We start from the raw sequence: 20,936 nt of genomic DNA on the forward strand, positions 1-20,936 counted from the left end.
GATATACAGCATAAAAAACACCAACCTCCCACAGAATACCACTAGTCTCTACAACCCACCAGAAAAGTATCCTTTTATCCCTCTCCCTGCCTCCTACCAGTGCTCTAACCATGCCAGTAACTTTCCTGTAATTCCCTGGGCTCTTGATAAGCAGCCTCATGTGTGGCACCTTGTCAAAGGCCTTCTGAAAGTCCAAATATACAGCATCCACTGCAATCCCTTTATCTATCATACATGAAATCTCCAAAAGAATTCCAACAGGGCAAGATTTTCCCTGAGGGGAAACCATGCTGATTTTGCTCTGTTTTGTCCTGTGTCTCCAGGTACTCCATAATCTCATCCACTGAGGTCAGACTAACTGGTCTATACAGTTGGCCCTCCTTATCCGCGGGTTCCACATGTGCGGATTCAGCCAACTGCGGATAGGGAAAACCCGGAAGTTTGCTCTCCAGCACTTGTTTTTTTGAGCATGTACAGACTTTTTCTTCTTGTCATTATTCCCTAAACAATGCAGTATAACAACTATTTACATAGCATTTACATTGTATTAGGTATTATTATAAGTAATCTAGAGATGATTTAAAGTATACAGAAGGATGTGCGCAGGTTACCGCGGATTGGGATTGATAAAATACTGGAAGTTCTCTAAGTCGGAACAGGTACATCCGGTATTATTTAGTGTCAGTTAGTCAAACGTTTATCTTAGTATATATTTTACCTTTCTATGCATATAAAACACTTAGGAAATGTATGTATTTCAATAATTAAACCACTGTGTTGCTTAACAATAATTGATCATTGACCGACTGTAGCCTAACGCTTTTCCAATGACTGATGGCGTTTCCCCTCATTCTGATTGCTTTATTATTTCCACTTTATTTTTCATCATGATCGTTATTATTTTTGTGAGCAGAAACACTGCGGAGTCAGAGGTCTGCCAGATCCTAAAGTCCACCGCACTGGGACAGGTTAAATAAGGGACTTGAGCATCTGCATTTTTTGGTATCTGTGGGGGGTACTGGAACCAATCCCCCGCGGATAAGGAGGGCTGACTATAATTGCCTTTCTGCTGCCTTCCTCCTTTCTTAAAGAGTGGAGTAACATTTGCAATTTTCCAGTCCTCTGGCACCATGCCAGAGTCCAATGATTTTTGAAAGATCATTACTAATGCCTCCACAGTCTCTGTTGCTGCATCTTTCAGAACCCTAGGGTGCAGTTCATCTGGTCCGGGTGACTTATGTACCCTTGGGTCTTTAAGCTTTTTGAGCACCTTCTCCATTGTAACAGTAACTGCATTCTCTTCTCTTCCCTCACACCCTTCAACACCTGGCACACTGCTTGTGTCTTCCACAGTGAAGACTGATGCAAAATACTCATTTAGTTCATCTGCCGTCTCCTTGGCCCTCATTATTATTTCTCCAGCCTTATTTTATAGCAGTTCTATATCCACTCTCATCTGCCTTTTACTTTTTACATACTTACAGCTTTGATATTATTTGCTAGCTTGCTTTCATATTTGTTCTTTTCTCTCCTAATGATTCTTTTAGTTGCTCTCTGTAGGTTTTAAAAGCTTCCAAATCCTCTATCTTCCTGCTAATTTTTGTTCTGTTGTATGCCTTTTTTTTGCTTTTACATTAGTTTTGACTTACCTTGTCAGCCACGGTTGTACTATTTTGCCGTTTTTTAAATTATTTCTTCATTCTTGGAATACATCTATCCTGCACCTTCTTCATTTTCCCCAGAAACACATGCCATTGCTGTTTTGCTGTCATCCCTGCCAACATCTCCTTCCAAGTTATTTTGGCCAACTCCTCTCTCGAACCACTAAAATTTCCTTTACTCCACTGAAATACTGCTACGTCAGACTTTATTTTCTCCCTATCGAATTTCAAGTTTAACTCAATCATATAGTGATTACTCACTCCTCAGGGTTCTTATACCTAAAACTCCCTAATTGCCTCTGGTTCATTACATAACAGCCAATCCAGTATAGCTGATCCCCTAGTAGGCTCAATGACAAACTGCTCTAAAAAGCCATCTTGTAGGCATTCAACAAATTCACTCTCTTGAGATTCATTACCAACCTGATTTTCTCAATCATCCGCATGTTAAAATCTCCCATGACTATTGTGACATTACCCTTTTGACTCACCTTTTCTATTTCCCGTAGTAATCCGTGGTCCATATCCCAATTATGGTTGGGAGGCCTGTATATAACTGGCATCAAGGTCCTTTTACCTTTGCAGTTTCTTAACTCAGCCCATGAGGATTCAACATCTTCTGATCCTACGTTACATCTTTCTAATGGTTTGATACTATTCTTTACCAGCAGAGGCACACCACCCCCTCTGCCTACCTTCCTATCCCTCTGATACAATTTGTAACCTTGGACATTCAGCTCCCAACTACAACCATCCGTCAGCCATGATTCAGTGATGGCCACAATATCATACCTGACTATCTGTAATAGTGCAACAAGATCATCCTCTTTATTTCTTACACTCCGTGCATTGAGATATAACACTTTTGAGTACTATATTTGCTATGCTTTTTGATTCTAATGCACTGATACTCACCCTGCTGGCTGCAATGTTGTCCTATCACCTGCTGCCCTTCCTGACAGTCTGACTGCAGGCTAACTTTGCTTTTTTACCATCTGTCCTGTCCTGAGTCCCTTCACTCTGGTTCAAACTCCACTGCCAAATTAGTTTAAACCCTCCCCAACAGCTCTAACAAACCTGCCCACGAGAATATTGGATCCCCTCTGGTACAGGTGCAACCCATCACTTCTTTACAGGTCATACTTCCCCTGGAAGAGATCCCAATAATCCAAGAACCTGAAGCCCTGTCCCCTGCACCAGCTTCTCAGCCAATCATTTATCTGCCAAATCACTGGCAGATGGCACAGGTAGCAATCCAGAAATTACTCCCTTGGTGGTCCTGCTTCTCAACTTTCTGCCTAACTCTCTAAATTCTCTCTTCAGGACCTCTGCTTTTTCTTCCCATGTCATTGCTACCAATATGTACCAAGTCATCTGGCTGTTCTTCCTCCCCCCCCCCCCCCCCCCAAAATGCAATGGACGCGATCCAAGTCGTCCCTGACCCTGGCACCTGGGAGGCAACATACTATCCAGGTGGTCTGTTCATGTCCACAGTCTCCTGTCTGTTCCTCTGATTATTGAGTCCCCTATCACCACCACTCCCCTCTTCTCTCTCTTTCCCTTCTGCACCACGGACCCATGCTCAGTGCCAGTAACCTGGTCACCGTGGCATTCCCCTGGAGGTCATCCCCCACAACAGTATCCAAAATGGTATACTTACTATTGAGGGGAATGGCCACGGGGGTGCTCTGTGCTAACTGCCCATTCACATTTCCATTTCTCCTGACAGTCACTCAGCTACTCGCCTCTTGCAACTTCGGGGTGACGACTTCCCTGTAACTCCAGTCGATGATCTCACTCTCCCTTACAAGCCGAAAGTCACCCAGCTGCTGCTCCAAAACCCTAACACAGTCTTCAAGGAGCTGCAGCTGGATGACCTTCTCTTCATTGTAAGAACAATAAAACAAGAAAACTTCTGGGGGGGGGGTTAATACTTTTTATGGGCTCTGTAAATTGATTGTATGTTCATAAACTGATGGTAGGTACAGAAGTGTTCTAGTACATAAGGTGACTCTGACAGGAAATGATAAAGTAGTAGTGGTGGAGTGCATTAGTGGATGGAGGTGTTGATCAGCCTTACTGCTGGGTGAAAGTGGCTGGTTTTGAGTCTAGTGGCCCTGTTGTAAATGCTATATAGCCTCCTCCCTGATGGGAGTGGGACAAACAGTCCATGAGTAGGATGGGTGGGATCCTTCATGATGTTGCTTGCCTTCTCCTGGCATCTTTCTGTATATATGTCCTTGAAGTTGGGTAGGCTGGTGCTGGTGATGCATTGGGCATTCTTGACTGCTCCACCCCACACCCTCTGTCTCCCCCCTCCCCCACACCCTTTTATTTAAACAAATTTTATTTGGACTTTCTGCCAGGTTTCACCATTTACTGAGCAGCCAAGTGCTACTGCGGTGCCTTTCTCCAGATTCTTCATGTTCCATTGTCCTGCTTGTTGTCCAGATCCTGGCAAATCTGGCAGATCATGTGGAACTGGCCTCAAGGTTTTGCTCACAGTCAGGTAAAAAAAAAGGTGCTCTTGACTAGTTGATTGGTTTTGCTTTTATTTTTATATCAAGTGCGTTGTTTGTAAACTTTATTGGATGAACATTTGTTGGCCTTAAAAATTGGTATCCCTTGGTCAGCTGCTTTATTTTACCCTTCAAGTTTTTATCACAGCACTGAAATAGCTTTTTTTTATTTATCATGTCAGAAGTATACTATTTTACATGGTGAATGCTGGGTTTCAGTATATTTTTCTCTTTCCATATTCTGTAAGAATGCTACTTGTTAAGAAATTAAGGCCTTTAAATATGTAGTATTTCTGCAAACCCCATCTAAAGTTGGAAAATAATGCACTAAAAGAGTGCCAAATAAAAAATATCAAATTTAAATTATCTTTGCTTTGGGTCTCCTTGGCCAGGTGTCGAGGAAACATTCAAAGTTCCTACCCTATTTTGGAAACCAAGTTGTGATATGAGATATGACTGAACTCTATCACTTGTCATTGTAATTTCCTGTCCCACACCAACAGCACCTTGCTCTTTTATTTAGAGCTTTGCAATCTAACAGATACATTTGTAATCAAAAATTTAAAATTATACACATTCTTATCAATGTTTTGATCAGCAGTTACTGGTACTTTTTTCTCCTGTGAAAACCACGGATATAGGAGCAGAATTAGGCCATTTGACCCATCTAATTTGCTCTGCCATTTGATCATGGCTGATTCATTTCCCCTTCTCAGCCCTAATCCCCTGCCTTCTCCCCATATCCCTTCATGCCCTGACTAATCAAGTATCTGTCAACTACTGCTGTAAATATACCCAATGACTTGGCGTCCACAGTGCCTGTGGCAACGAATTCTACAGAATCACCACTCTCTGGCTAAAGAATTTCCTTTTCCTCATCTCCATTTAAAAAGGACACCCCTCTATTCAAACAACACACACAAAATGCTGGTGGAACACAGCAGGCCAGGCAGCATCTATAGGGAGAAGCGCTGTCGACATTTCAGGCCGAGACCCTTCGTCAGGACTAACTAAAAGGAAAGATACTAAGAGATTTGAAAGTAGGAGGGGGAGGGGGAAATGTGAAATGATAGGAGAAGACCGGAGGGGGTGGGATGAAGCTAAGAGCTAGAAAGGTGATTGGCGAAAGTGATACAGAGCTGGAGAAGGGAAAGGATCATGAGATGGGAGGCCTAAGGGGAAAGAAAGGGGGGGGGGGGGAGCACCAGAGGGAGATGGAGAACAGGCAGAGTGATGGGCAGAGAGAGAGAAAAAAAACAAACAACTAAATATGTCAGGGATGGGGTAAGAAGGGGAGGAGGGGCATTAACGGAAGTTAGAGATGTCAATGTTCATGCCATCAGGTTGGAGGCTGCCCAGCCGGTATATAAGGTGTTGTTCCTCCAACCTGAGTGTGGCTTCATCTTGACAGTAGAGGAGGCCATGGATAGACATATCAGAATGGGAATAGGAATGGGACATGGAATTAAAATGTGTGGCCACTGGGAGATCCTGCTTTCTCTGGCAGACCGAGCGTAGGTGTTCAGCGAAACGGTCTCCCAGTCTGTGTCGGGTCTCACCAATATATAAAAGGCCACATTGGGAGCACCGGACACAGTATACCACACCAGCCGACTCACAGGTGAACTGTCGCCTCACCTGGAAGGACTGTCTGGGGCCCTGAATGGTGGTGAAGGAGGAAGTGTAAGGGCAGGTGTAGCACTTGTTCCGCTTACAAGGATAAGTGCCAGGAGGGAGATCGGTGGGAAGGGATGGGGGGATGAATGGACAAGGGAGTCGCGTAGGGAGCGATCCCTGCAGAAAGCAGAAAGGGGGGGGAGGGGAGGGAAAGATGTGCTTGGTAGTGGGATCCCGTTGGAGGTGGTGGAAGTTACGGAGAATTATACGTTGGACCTGGAGGCTGGTAAGGACAAGGGGAACCCTATCCCGAGTGGGGTGGCGCGTGGATGGGGTGAGGGTAGATGTGCGGGAAATGGGAGAGATGCGTTTGAGAGCAGAGTTGATGGTGGAAGAAGGGAAGCCCCTTTGTTTAAAAAAAGGAAGACATCTCCTTCATCCTGGAATGAAAAGCCTCATCCTGAGAGCAGATGCAGTGGAGACGGAGGAATTGTGAGAAGGGGATAGCATTTTTGCAAGAGACAGGATGGGAAGAGGAATAGTTCAGGTAGCTGTGAGAGTCTGTAGGCTTATAGTAGATATCAGTAGATAGGCCGTCTCCAGAGAAAGATACAGAAAGATCAAGAAAGGGGAGGGAGGTGTCAGAAATGGACCAGGTAAATTTGAGGGCAGGGTGAAAGTTGGAGGCAAAGTTAATGAAGCCAACGAGCTCAGCATGCGTGCAGGAGGCAGCGCCAATGCAGTCGTCAATGTAGCGAAGGAAAAGAGGGGGACGGATACCCGTATAGACTTGGAACGTGGACTGTTCCACAAAGCCAACAAAAAGGCAGGCATAACTGGGACCCATGCGGGTGCCCATGGCTACACCCTTGGTTTGGAGGAGCCAAAGGAGAAATTATTGACAGTAAGAACTAATTCCGCTAGACGGAGGAGAGTGGTGGTAGAGGGGAATTGGTTAGGTCTGGAATCCAAAAAGGAGCGAAGAGCTTTGAGACCGTCCTGGTGGAGGATGGAGGTATATAGGGACTGGACATCCATGGTGAAAATAAGGCGGTGGGGGCCAGGGAACTTAAAATCATTGAAAAAATTCAAAGCATGAGAAGTGTCACAAACATAGGTGGGAAGAGATTGAACAAGGGGGGATAAGACAGTGTCAAGGTATGCAGAAGTGAGTTTGGTGGGGCAGGAGCAAGCTGAGACAATAGGTCTACCTGGACAGGCAGGTTTGTGCATCTTGGGTAGGAGGTAAAAACGGGAAGTGCAGGGTGTGGGAACTATGAGTTTGGTGGCAGTGGATGGGAGATCCCCAGAGCTGATAAGGTTGGTGATGGTATAGGAGACAGTGGCCTGGTGCTCCTGAGTGGGGTCATGATCAAAGGGTAAATAAGAGGAGGTATCACAGAGTTGTCGCTGTGCCTAGGCCAGCTAGAGGTCAGTACGCCAAACAACAACAACTCCCCCTTTATCAACGGGTTTTATGGTGAGGTTGGGATTGGTGCGGAGGGAGTGGAGAGCAGAGCATTCGGAAGGAGTTAGGTTGGAATTGGAACAGGGTGTAGTGAAGTCGAGACGGTTATGTCCTGTCGGCAGTTAGCAATAAAGAGATCCAGAGCAGGCAGAAGACCAGAGCGGGGTGTCCATGAAGTGGAGGAGGGTTGAAGACGGGAGAAGGGGTCATTGGTGGGGGTAGGAGAGTCCTTGCCAAAGAAGTAAGCTTGGAGACGGAGCCGGTGGATGAAGAGTTCAGCGTCATGGCGTATGCAGAACTCACTGAGGTGTGGGCGAAGGGGGACAAAGCTGAGGCCCTTACTGAGGATAGAGCGCTCTGCCTCAGAGAGTTGAAGGTCGGAGGGAATGGCAAAGACCCAGCACAGATGAGAGATGGGATCAGAGGGGGGAGGGAGGCTGGTAGTGTCAGTGGAGAGGGAAGGGTTGGGGTGAGAGGAAGATGGAGCCTCTGAGGGCCCAGGAGCTGACGATGGCATCTGAGGGAGAGGGGATTGCAGAGTGGGAGATGGGAGTCACAATCGCAGCATGTGAAGACTCAGCCTGGAGTTCATGGCTGGAGTCGCAGTCGGTGGTTGTGCAATCGCTTTGAAGCTGTCCATGGTCGTTGGAACATGCGGTGATGGTGCTGGAGTCCGGGTTTTCAATATGTCCTGGGTTGCTGGGGCAGCCGAGATCGACGGCCGATGCCAATCCATGGTCGTTGGAACACACGGTGATGGTGCTGGAGCCGGGGTTTTGAATATGCCCTGGGTTGCTAATCGACAGCCAAGGCCAATCCATGGTCGTTGGACACATGCGGTGATGGTGCTGGAGTCCAGGTTTTGAATATGCCCAGGTTGCTGGGGCAGCGGAGATCGATGTCCGGGCCCGGTGCCGCGAAACAAAGTCCGTGCTCTGGGGTCTGCAGTTCAAAGATCTTGCGATCCTTGCAGGATGTGATAAAGTCAAAGAAACGGCGATTGCATGCATGGATCCGACGGAGGATGAAATAACGGACAGGTCCATTGGAAACGGAGAAAAAGGTGTCCCGGAGGAGTGGAAGGGATTGTGATAGGGACGCCAGGTACCTTCTCATGGTGGAGAGTGTTGCCCTCAGAGCTCGACGGGAGAAACAACAGGAGGCAGAGTCAATTAAATGTGAGTACCTGGGATCCTCAGAAGGTCTAAATTGAGAAGCTCGAAAACGGATCCTGAAGCCAACTGGAGTCAGTTGGCAGCGGAGACACGTTCCAAGGAAGGATATATGGCTGTAATAGTGGGTCTGGGTCAAAATATGATTGAAAAGTTGAAGGGCCGAAGGAATCATAGATAGGGAGCAGCGAGAGAGGGTTTCACTGAACTCCCGTCAAAGAGAAGATTTAAACTTCTTCAGTGTAGGCATCACTGGCAGAGGCTTTGCAGTAGTGAATTTAAAGAGCAAACACGAGGAAATCTGCAGATGCTGGAAATTCAAACAACACACACAAAATGCTGGTGGAACACAGCAGGCCAGGCAGCATCTATAAGAAGAAGCACTGTCGATGTTTCGGGCCGAGACCCTTCGTCAGGACTAACTGAAAGGAGAGATACTAAGAGATTTGAAAGTAGTGGGGGGAGGGGGAAATGCAAACTGATAGGAGAAGACCGGAGGGGTTGGGATGAAGCTAAGAGCTGGAAAGGTGATTGGCGAAAGTGATACAGAGCTGGAGAAGGGAAAGGATCATGGGACGGGAGGCCTCAGGAGAAAGAAAGGGGGAGGGGGGAGCACCAGAGGGAGATGGAGAACAGGCAGAGTGATGGGCAGAGAGAGGGAAAAAAAAACAAACAACTAAATATGTCAGGGATGGGGTAAGAAGGGGAGGAGGGGCATTAACGGAAGTTAGAGATGTCAATGTTCATGCCATCAGGTTGGAGGCTACCCAGCCGGTATATAAGGTGTTGTTCCTCCAATCTGAGTGTGGATTCATCTTGACAGTAGAGGAGGCCATGGATAGACATATCAGAATGGGAATGGGACATGGAATTAAAATGTGTGGCCACTGGGAGATCCTGTTTTCTCTGGCGGACCGAGCATAGGTGTTCAGTGAAACGGTCTCCCAGTCTGCGTCGGGTCTCACCAATATACAAAAGGCCACAACGGGAGCACCGGATGCAGTATACCACACCAGCCGACTCACAGGTGAAGTGTCGCCTCACCTGAAAGGACTGTCTGGGGCCCTGAATGGTGGTGAGGGAGGAAGTGTAAGGGCAGGTGTAGCACTTGTTCCGCTTACAAGGATAAGTGCCAGGAGGGAGATCGGTGGGAAGGGATTCGGTAGACGAATGGACAAAGGAGTCGCAGGGTAGGGAGCGATCCCTGCGGAAAGCAGAAAGAGGGGGGAGGGAAAGATGTGCCGTTAATTCCCCTCCTCCCCTTCTTACCCCATCCCTGACATATTTAGTTGTTTGTTTTTTTCTCTCTCTCTCTCTCTGCCCATCTGTTCTCCATCTCCCTCTGGTGCTTCCCCCCCCCCCCCCCCTCTTTCTCCTGAGGCCTCCCGTCCCATGATTCTTTCCCTTCTCCAGCTCTGTATCACTTTGGCCAATCACCTTTCCAGCTCTTAGCTTCATCCCACCCCCTCCGGTCTTCTATCATTTCGCATTTCCCCCTCCCCCCACTACTTTCAAATCTCTTACTATCTTTCCTTTCAGTTAGTCCTGACGAAGGGTCTCGGCCTGAAACGTCGACAGTGCTTCTCCCTATAGATGCTGCCTGGCCTGCTGTGTTCCACCAGCATTTTGTGTGTGTTGCTTGAATTTCCAGCATCTGCAGATTTCCTCGTGTTGCCTCTATTCTGAGGCTGTGTCCTCTATTCTTAGATTCCCCAACCATAGGAAATATCCTCTCCACATCCACTCTATTGAGGCCTTTCAACATTCAACAGGTTCCAACCCCTCATTCTTCAGAATTCCTGTGAGTAGAAACCCAGATTCATCAAACGCTCCTCATGTGACCAGCCTTTCAACCCAGAATCACTTTTGTGAACCTCCTTTGAAATCTCTCCATTATTAGCTCATCCTTTCTTAGATAAGGGGCCTAAAACTGCTCACAATACACTAAGTGAGGCCTCACCGATGTTTTTTAAAGCCTCAACATTACATCCTTCTTTTATATTCTAGTCCTGTCAAAATGAATGTTAACATAGCATTTGCCTTCCTCATCACGGACTCAACTCATAAATTAACCTTTATGGAATCCTGCACGAGGACTCACGAGATTTTGAATTTTCTCTCCTCTTAGAAACCAGTCTACGCTTTTATTTCTTCTACCATGGTGCATGACCATACACTTCCCAACACTGTATTCTATCTGCTATTTCTTTGCCCATTCTCTTAATCTGTCTGTCCTTCTGTAGCCTCTCTACTTCCTCAAAACAACCTGCCCCTCCACCTATCTTCATATCATCTGCAAACTTTGCAACAAAGCCATCAATTCCATCATCTAATTCATTGACATATAATGTAAAAAGAATCGGTCCTAACACAGATCCTGGGGAATACCACTAGTCATTGGGAGCCAACTAGAAAAGGCTCCCTTTATTCCCACTCTTTGTCTCTGGCCAATTAGTCAGTGCTCTAACCATGCTCATTTCATTCATGTAATACTAGGGATACTTAACTTGTTAAGCAGCTTCATGTGTGGTGAAATTCCAAGTACACAACATCCACCAATTCTCCTTTGTCTATCCAGTTTACTATTTTTTTAAAGAATTTAAACAGATGTGTCAGGCAAGATTTTCCCTTAAGGAAACCATGCTGACCATGGCCTATTTTGTCATGTGCCTCCAAATTTCCCAAAACCACATACTTAACAATTGACTTCAACATCTTCCCAACCACTGAGGTCAAACTAACTGGCTTATATATTTCCTTTCTTCTGCCCCTCTCCCTTCTTGAAGAGTGGTGTGACATTTGCAATTTTCCAGTCCTCCAGAACCATGCCAGAATCAATTGATTCCTGAAAGATCATTACTAATGCCTCCACAATATCTTCAGCCACCTTTTTCAGAATTCTGGGATGACTTACCACACCTTTTTGGCTTGCAGAATGATTTCATTTGGATATGTAATCATTGCACATTTCACAGTGTCACATTCATATATTAATTCTGCCCATATTTGAATGCTTTTATGCCTGAAGAAGTCCTTACAAAAAGTTTCAGCCAAAAATGGTGATTCTTTCTTCCCTTCCATAGATGCTGCGTAACCTGTTGAGTTCCTCAAACATTTTATTTGTGTTACTCTGTATTTCTAGCATTTGCAGAATTTCCTATATGTCTTGTATACCTGAAACTTTTTCCTGATTGCTAGGCCTCAATATACTATATTTTAACAGCTGTCAATTGTCAGCACAAGTGATTCAGTAGATGTTGGAATCCAGAGCAACATACACAAAATGTTGGAAGAACTCAACAGGTCAGGCAGCTCCATGGAAATGAGTCAATGTATTGGTCTGAGACCCTTCAACAGGACTGATGATAGTTTTTTTAACAACCTGATGACATGATCATTCATTTCTCCTTCCAGTATTTTTTTCTTCTTTTCCCTTCCCCTTCCCTCTTTTTCTATTCCCCACTTTGACCTCTTACCTCTTCTCCTCACCTGCCTATCACCTCCCCCTGTGCCCCTTTCGCTCATGTTCCACTGTCCTCTCCGATCAGATTCCTTCTTCTCCAGTCCTTTACCTTTCCCACTCTCTTGACTCCATCTATCACCTTCTGGCTTGTCCTACTTCCCCTCCCCCACCTCCGTATTCTGGTGTCTGCCTGCCTCCTTTCCAGTCCTGAAGAAGAGTCTGGGCCCAAAACATTGACTGCTCATTCATTTCCATAGATACTTCCTGACCTGCTGAGTTCCTCCAGCATTTTGTGTGTGTTGTTTAAGAACCCTGTTATACTCTGCAACTGAAATCTAATAGACACAATTTTGTAAGCAGAGCAAAACGCACAGTTGCTATTGGCATTATCAATTGTGCCATTGGGATTTATTTAGTTGTGCTGGTGACTTGTTGAATCAAACCACTGTTTTTCTTTTTTTTTATCGTCCTATCTTAGCAGCTGAGTATTTCCAACATTTCTGTTATTGTTTCTGATCCAGCAGTAATGCATCAAATTGATTTATATAGTTATATATACTTCTTAATAATTTACCTTTTGTTCTTTGCAGCAGCGTGCCTGTTTCTTAACTTATACACATATGCTTCCTCCAGACCTGACAACTCTGCTTCAGATGGACTCTGGCTCCAGCTTGAACAAGAGGTCAGTTCCAAAGCTGCATTTCCTTCTGTTGTAAAATTAATACTGTTTTAAGAAGTTGATAATTTAAAAAAATGTCCTACTTGGTATTTAGGACAATCTTATTTTTTTGTTCACTCAGATATTAAAAAATTCTCAAATTTCTCCATTTCAATAGATTGTTCGATTCATCACCAAATTTGGTTTATCTCATTCTGGTGCCAGTGCTGTGTTGGTAGAACTAGACTGTCCATGCAATACTGAGGTAACCAATACAAAAAATATTGTTAATTCTTTACTCAACGTCTGTCATTTTGGTTTTAACTTGAACAGATTGAGGAGTTGTTCACAAATTTAAAAACTAATGATGATATTTACTAATAATTTAGGATGCTGTGCATATTTAGCATCAGAACTTAAATTTTTGAAGTAAAATTTCAAAGGCCAAGCTGTCCAGTCCTAACTCTGGATGTAGGACATGATTTGATTATGACTGATGACGATGTAAAGAAAAAAATACTATACTTGATGTCACACCTGCAATCTCAAAATGTTCTCTAATATGAGCACGACACTACTGGTGACTTTACCTTTTCTGCCTGTAAGATTTTTAATTCTACCATTCACACAATTTTTAAGTGCCTTTTTTTCTTATAGTCAGTTATTTGATTTCCAGTGAATCATTTATAACATCATTTTCAGAGCTTGAATCATATAAACCTCTTTGCTTCTGCAATGCATATTTTACTTGTTCCATTCATTGAGTTGTCACAGATAGATATGTTGATAGTTATAAAAGATTCATGACACTCAACATTCTTCCTTCATACTTGAGAAATCTAAAATTTGAAATGCTAAAATCATGTTGGAATGCTCTGTGAGATTGGTTGTTTGCATATGATATAGCATTCATTGTAAATAAGTAAGAACTTTACATGGCTAAGAAGTAGTTATCATAAGACAGGACCCATTGAGTGTGCTCCACCATTGCGTCATGGCTTTTTTGTTATTCCTCTCAACCCCATTTCCTTGCCTTCTCCCCGTAACCTTTGATGCCCCGACTAATCAAGAACCTATGAACGTCTGTTTTTAAATATTCTCAATGACTTGGCTGTATGACAGTAAATTGCACAGATTCACAATCCTCTGTCAACAGAAATTCCTCCTCATTTCTGTTCTAAATGGACATCCCTCTATTCTGAGGCTGTGCCCTCTCATCCTAAACCCTGACACTATAGGAAATATCCTCTCTACCATCCACTCTATTTAGGCTTTTCAATATTTGATAGATTTCAATAAGTTTTTCCCCTCATTCTTTTAAACTCTAGTAAGTATATGTGTGAATTTTCTTATTTTACAGATATTGAAGACTTTAATAATTATGTTACACCGACAGTGGCTTACCATTCGACTATCCACACAGGATCTGCATTCACTGGGTAATCAAGCTGTAGTGCAGTTCCTGCGAGAAACAGTAATGCTGCTGCACTCCCTATCACAGAGGGACAAAAACTTTACAGACCATTGTTTTGTTGTATTGCACTTATATGATCAAGTTATGCATGGAATTAAAGCTATTTTTAAACAACTACCGGATCTGGAAGAAAATGAAGGTGAGAGATATTTTTCTTAATTTTTTTTAATGCGAAGTATCATGGGGCACAGTTAGTAATTTTTTAAACTCTTTCATAGGATTTGGGCACAATTATCAAGTGTGTTAACATTTTTTCCCAACTGCACATGAGTGGGTGTTGTTGAATTGCCTCCTTGAATTGCTGCAGTTCATAGATTAGATATGGCAAAGTTATTTCTTATGGTAGGGGAGTCTATGACAAGAGGGCAAGACTTCAGGATTGAAGGACGTCCATTTAGAACAGAAATGCGGAGAAATTACTTGGCTGTGGAGGCCAAGTAATTGGGTGCATTTAAGGCAGAGATAGATAGGTTCTTGATTAACCAGGGCTCAAAGGGTATGGGGAGAAGGCAGGCGAGTGGGGATGACTGGAAGAATCGGATCAGCCTGTGATTGAATGGCAGAGCAGACTTGATGAGCCGAATGGCCTACTTCTGCTCCTATATCTTATGGTCTTGTATGGTCGGGGGCTTTCAAGGTATTATTAGATTGGGTCAAAATTCTGGAATAATGTATGTCAATGAAGGAACATCAGTATATTTCCAGGAAGGAATGTTATATAACAGATTTGTAAGTGATGGCATTCTCAGATGACATTGTAAAGTGTGTTTGAATGGGAGATGCTATCAGAGAAGCCCTGAAGAGATCTTGCATTGCATCTTGATGGTACAACAATCCATCAGTTTCAATGTCATATTTGACAATGCATGATTCCATTTTATAAACTGAATTCCATAGAATATGTACTTTATTTCCTAAATTACATTTTAAGATTGTCACCTATTCATTCTGTCAACCAGTAGGGTACCATGGTGTATCAAGGACACAGCAGTTTATAACTGCTAATTACCGTATTAGAGAACTCTGGGCCTTTGTTGATGTGGGAGAAGTTAGGATTGATTTAACTGCTCATAAGCTTTGTTTTATTAACTTTCTTGGAATCAATAAAAATAATTTCTTGCGTAACTAGCATAGTTAAGAGATCTTTTATTTTATTTGAAATAGTTCATATGCTATTTTAAAACGTTATTAGACACTCCTTTGCTTTTAAATAACTTGAGTCATTTATATGCAATTTTATTTCAGAAATTGCATTAGAAGATCTTTGTTCTCCTGAGCCTGAAGCTGAGTATCAAGGATTGGAAACTGATGGACCTTAAAGCACCATGTACAAAAATGGAAAATAAACCTTCTATAGTCTAATATAACTGAGGTTATCTTTCTTAAGTAAATTTCACAGCATATCACCAAAATCGTGATGGTAGTTTTGCAGATGAAATAGGTGCAGCTATTTTTCTTTTTCATTGATTAACCCTGCTGGTTGATAATATGCATCCAACTATCACTATCAAAATGGTGGTAAATATCTTTTAGTGTTCTAAAATGCAGCTATGCAATTTTTATTTTCTGACCATGCAATAAAAGTTTGGTTGTTTATTAACACGCATCAGGAAAATTAACTTGCAATGCTTTAACTGTCAAGTGGTTTGTGTTTTCTCTAGGAAACTACTGAATCTCAGCTCCAAGTGTTTGATATGCATTTTTATAATGTGTTGAAAATGTGCGAAATTATTCTTTGGTGCTTGAATGATTAATTAAGGAAACTGAGGTGTCAAAATGGTATATTTTTGATTCCATGATAATGCTCTGGCAGTTCAGAATATTTACAGGTACAATATAACAAAAATGGAAAATGTTGAGATCACCTAGAAGGTTTGGAAACATCTAAAAGGAAAGGAAAAAAAATTATTTCAGAATTAAACGACCAATTTGTTTGCAAAGCAGATGCAAGCTGACTTGAGTGCTTCCAGCATTTTCCAATTTTGTTTCAAATTTCTTGCATTCTTTGTGCTTGACAGCTGTTTGATTTGTGATAATTTCAACAACTAATGCCTCCAGTCATGGGTCCAAAACATGATTCAAGTAGGATTTCCATTGATTGAGTCATACTTGAGAAATAAGAATGCTTATTTTGCAAAAGAGAGTACTCACGTTGATAGCTGAATTAATGTGTCCTGTGCTGGTCAAATGTGGGCAATTACTGCATCTTCAGATATGTAAAGTATTTTCCAGGTTACCTGTACAACTTTGTTTACAATAAATATAAAAATTATAAACATTTTGTTTTATTTTCATTCTGTTTCAAGATTAAACATGTTTTCTAAGCTTTTTACTCATGGAAAAGGAACTTTTAAAAATTGGGTGAAAATGAGTAAATGCAAAATTTTATAATAGAAAATTTGTAGTGTTTTTTGCAATTATCTTCGAATGTCAATTTGCAGGAACATAAATAATTACATTGTCACATCTTACATCTTCAGGCTGGTTTTGATTGTCTATCCCCTTTTGATTTTAAACCTTGTAAGTATCAATGTTAAATTAGAAACACACGAAATTCTGCAGATGTTGGAAATCCAAAGCAACATGTAAAATGCTGGAGGAATGTTAGAACATTAGAAAGTCTTTGACAAGAACAAGCCATTCTGCCCAACAAAGGTTGCCATTTTCCTATTCACATAGTGTGTTGAAATAACTGTCGAATTTAGATTTGAAAGGTACTACTCTCTACTACACAACTAGGTAATTTGCTGCATGTGTCCACAATTCACTGTGTAAAGAAATGCTTCCTGATGTTGGTCTGAAATCTCCCCTTTAACCAGTCTCCACATATGGATTAATTTTAAAGTAGCAGCTGGCATCCACTTTATTTATACCCTTAATAATTTTGGACAGTTCTATCATGCCTCTTGGGTCTCGGGTTTGCAGCTGCAAGACTTTCTCGTAGGCCCAGGTGAGAGGACCCTCATGTGCGACGTGGCTACCGGCCAACCTCGCCCCATCGTCCCGGCAGCCTGGAGGCGGCGAGTTTTCGACTCCATACACGGTTTGGCGCACCCATCTATCGGGACAACTGTCCGTCTGGTCTCCAGCAAGTTTGCGTGGCACGGACTTCGCAAACAGGTCAGTGAATGGGCCAGAACGTGCGCACAGTGCCGAACAGCCAAGGTGCAGCGGCACACTAAAACCCCGCCGCAGCAGTTCGAACCCACCCACCCGAGATTCGACCACATTCATGTGGATATCGTGGGCCCCCTACCAGTGTCCCAAGGAGCGCGGTACCTCCTAACAATGGTAGACCGGTTCACGAGGTGGCCAGAGGCAGTCCCGCTCACCGACACATCTGCTGATTCCTGCGCCCGAGCACTAATCGCAACCTGGGTAGCACGCTTCGGGGTACCGGCCCACATTACCTCCGACAGAGGTGCCCAGTTCACCTCCAGCCTGTGGTCGGCTGTGGCCAGCCTGTTGGGAACGCAGCTACACCACACAACTGCCTACCACCCATAGTTGAACGCTTCCACCGTCACTTGAAGTCGGCTCTCATGGCCCGCCTGAGAGGACCTAACTGGGTGGACGAGCTTCCCTGGGTCCTGCTTGGAATTCGCACAGTGCCCAAAGAGGATCTGCACGCCTCGTCGGCTGAGTTGGTGTACGGCGCACCCCTGGCCTTTCCAGGAGAGTTCATTCCAGCCCCAAGGGGGCAAGAGGAAGAACCCGCAGCAGTCCTGGACAGGCTACGCGAAAGGCTCGGCAACCTGGCCCCTGTACCGACTTCACAGCACGGACGGACCCCGACCCATGTACCCAAAGACCAGCAGAACTGTAAGTTTGTGTTTGTACGAAGGGGCGGACACTGGGCACCGCTACAGCGGCCGTACGAGGGGCCGTTCAAGGTGATCAACAACAACGGGTCCTCGTACATTCTGGACACTGGGGGGAAAGAGGAGGTTATCACGGTGGACCGACTCAAACCAGCCCATGTGGACTTGGCACAGCCGGTCGAGGTTCAGGCACCGCGGCGCAGAGGCAGACCTCCCAAACAGAAGCTGATCCAGACTGTGGACATTGGGGGGTGTATCACCGGTTCTGGGGGGGGGGGGGTGTTATGTGGCGACCCACTTTCTGCGCAGGCGAACCGGCTCACAAATAGCCAGCGCGCGGGGAGAGACTTTGGTAATGCACCCCTGATGTCATTTCCGCCCGGAGAAGGTGGGCGCTAGGGATTAAATGCCAGCGCCGCGAAGTTTGAATAAACTAGTCTCGAAACGACTTACCGACTGTGAATCGTTATTTCAGCGCTGTGTGTAGCACATCGCTACAATATATTTTTAGAATGTAAGAGAATACATTTCAAATCATCATAATGCATAAAAGATATCTATTAGCTTTATTTATTGCACGTTATTGTCAAGTATAACCTGGTCGCTGATTAATGCAATACTCTAGAGATGGATTCTTGCTCTTAAGTCTTGACCACATCTGTACATTATGATTACTGACCTTACCATCAGTTCAATATCCATAACTACATTGATGAGATATTTCAGAACTCTACCTTGTACCAAATTTGCAGTTTGGTATCCAATTGACTTTTGGGGTTCAAGCCAGTGTAAGATTATAACTATTTACAAAATTAATCACTACAAATTGTAAAGTTGTTTATTGGCATATTCACTCCTTTTATTTTATCTGCCAAGATAAGTGACATCAGATGGAATTTAAATGTCTTTAAGTTCTGTTTCTTAAGTTACGTAAAAGTGAGCAGAAAAATGATAACAATGACACTTGTAAAATTAAACTTACTTTATAAGGAATTAAACAACACAGATGATTTTTATTAATAAGTGTGAAATCTATTGCAGGGTTGACAAATTTGTGGTGCGGCTTTCAAACCTCTGTTTTCAAACCTCTGCTCAAACCATTTGAGCAGAAATTATCTTAACAAATAATTTAACAATAATTAACATTAAATTTAATTCCCAGATGGTCTGTATTTGTGTTATTGTATAATCGTGACATTATGCATACAGCCTTGTTTGAAGATCCACCACACTGCACAACCAATTGTTGGTTTAACCCTTTGTTCTTTTGAAAGGACAGCACCTCTGACAATGATGAACTTCCTCCTTTGTGCAATCATTGGCTGGGTTCCATAACATGTTGTTCCAACCAGAAATTATTGCCCATCATTGTGGTGTCTTAACTGTGGAGTAGCCAGATTGTAAAGTTGTTCTAATTATTTCTTCTCTGACAATGAAATTTGTTAGTTTTATGATATGAACCATTATTCTCAAATTATTATTTCTCACAAACGTTGTGCCCACTACATCTTAACTTTTACTTGCTGCCATTCATTACAGAAGAGATTTTATAGAACTCAAGTGGTGTAGCAGCAACAGCAACCTCACACTCAACATCAGCAAGACCAAGGAATTAGTTGTGGACTTAGGAAGTGGAAGTCAGAAGAACAAATGCCAGTCCTTATTGCAGGGTCAAGGAAAGGATGAGCAGCTTCAAGTTTCTGGGTGTCCAAATCTCAGAGGATCTTACCTGGGCCCAACGCAGTGATGCATTCACAAAGAGGGCACACCAACAATTCTACTTTGTGAGGAGTTTGAGGAGATTTTGTATATCACCAAAGACATAAATTTTTCTATGGAGAGCATTCGGACTGGTTGCATCAGTCTGATACAGAGCCTCCAATGCACAGGATCACAAGATAGTGCAGAGGGTTATAGACTCGTGCAGCTCCATCACAAGCAGAACTCTTCCCATTTCCGCGAAGGGTGGCATCCATCCTAAAGACCCACAACACCTAGAACATACCCTTCTCTCTTTGCTAACAACAGGAGCCTGAAGACTTCCAATGTTTTATGAACAGCAGCTTCAACACCACAAGATTTTTGAAGTCAAGTTTTGAACATTACTTCATTACGTATACCCTTTCATTTTACAACAATTTAATGTCATTTATCAGTGATAATAAATCTGATTCTGTAATTGGATTTGCCTCTACCACGTCCGCTGGCAACACAACAAAACCAGCACCCTTTGTGTGGAAATCTTGCTTCTCAAATCTCTATATTTCTCTCGTTTCACCTTTAACGTGTGTTTTAGGTAACCATACCCTGGGAAAATACTTCCTCTGCCCCTCATCATTCTATAAACCTCTACAATTTTACTCTCCAGCCTCCGATGCCCCAGTGTTAACAAGTCCAAACAATCCAATCTCTCCTTATAACTAAGCCCTCTTCTAGACAACACCCTGGTCATCTCTCCAGCGCTATCTCTATTACACATCCTTCCTGAAGTATGATGACCAGAACTATACACAATACTCGAAGTGTAGCTTGACCAATGTATTACACAGTTGCAACATCAAACTCCAATTCCTGTACTCAGTGCCTCGTCCCAACAATGCAGGCATGATAACTGTCTTCTTCACTTCCTTATCCACCTGTGTTATTATTTTCGGTTAAGTATGAACATGCATCCTCAGGTATTTGACATGCCAAAATTTAATACCTCACAGTTATTTTGAGCAAATTCCATCTGTCCAACTTCCTGGAAGATCTATGTCCCTTTCTGTACTAAGATAGTCTTCATTGACTTGAATCCATCAATTTTCATGTCATCAAACTTGATCATTAGACCACCCAAGTTTTCATCCAAGTCATGTATGACAAACAACCAGCACTGATCCCTGTGGTTATGACCACTGATTAAAGACTTCATTCAGAAAAGCAACTGTTGGTTATGTGGGTTTAAAATATGGAAGAAAACGTTGAACTCGAACGGGTCAAGAACAGTGGCAGCAGACAGATCAATTGTCTTTGTTCCTACCATGTGCTTGGAAGTGGAGGCTACCATTTTGTGAGATGGAGTTGCTTTGCTTTCTGTGTTT

At 43.3% G+C, this 20,936-nt stretch overlaps 1 protein-coding gene across 3 annotated transcripts in view; it reads left to right on the forward strand.

Annotated features, from left to right (window-relative positions):
- atrip (ATR interacting protein) overlaps positions 1–16,308 on the forward strand; it is a 65,589-nt gene extending 49,281 nt beyond the window's left edge. For 2 of the 3 annotated variants that reach the window (XM_073072684.1, XM_073072686.1), the window contains 5 exons: positions 4,028–4,182; positions 12,491–12,582; positions 12,737–12,823; positions 13,919–14,171; positions 15,278–16,308. In XM_073072684.1, coding sequence (XP_072928785.1) covers positions 4,028–4,182; positions 12,491–12,582; positions 12,737–12,823; positions 13,919–14,171; positions 15,278–15,351 — 661 coding nt within the window. In that variant the 3' untranslated portion in view covers positions 15,352–16,308. The remainder of the gene's footprint in view (positions 1–4,027; positions 4,183–12,490; positions 12,583–12,736; positions 12,824–13,918; positions 14,172–15,277) is intronic. The other variant, XM_073072685.1, reaches the window with a different exon arrangement.
- The last annotated feature ends 4,628 nt before the right edge of the window (positions 16,309–20,936 follow it).

Source organism: Hemitrygon akajei, chromosome 19, assembly GCF_048418815.1.
Source record: "Hemitrygon akajei chromosome 19, sHemAka1.3, whole genome shotgun sequence".
Taxonomy (NCBI): domain Eukaryota; kingdom Metazoa; phylum Chordata; class Chondrichthyes; order Myliobatiformes; family Dasyatidae; genus Hemitrygon; species Hemitrygon akajei.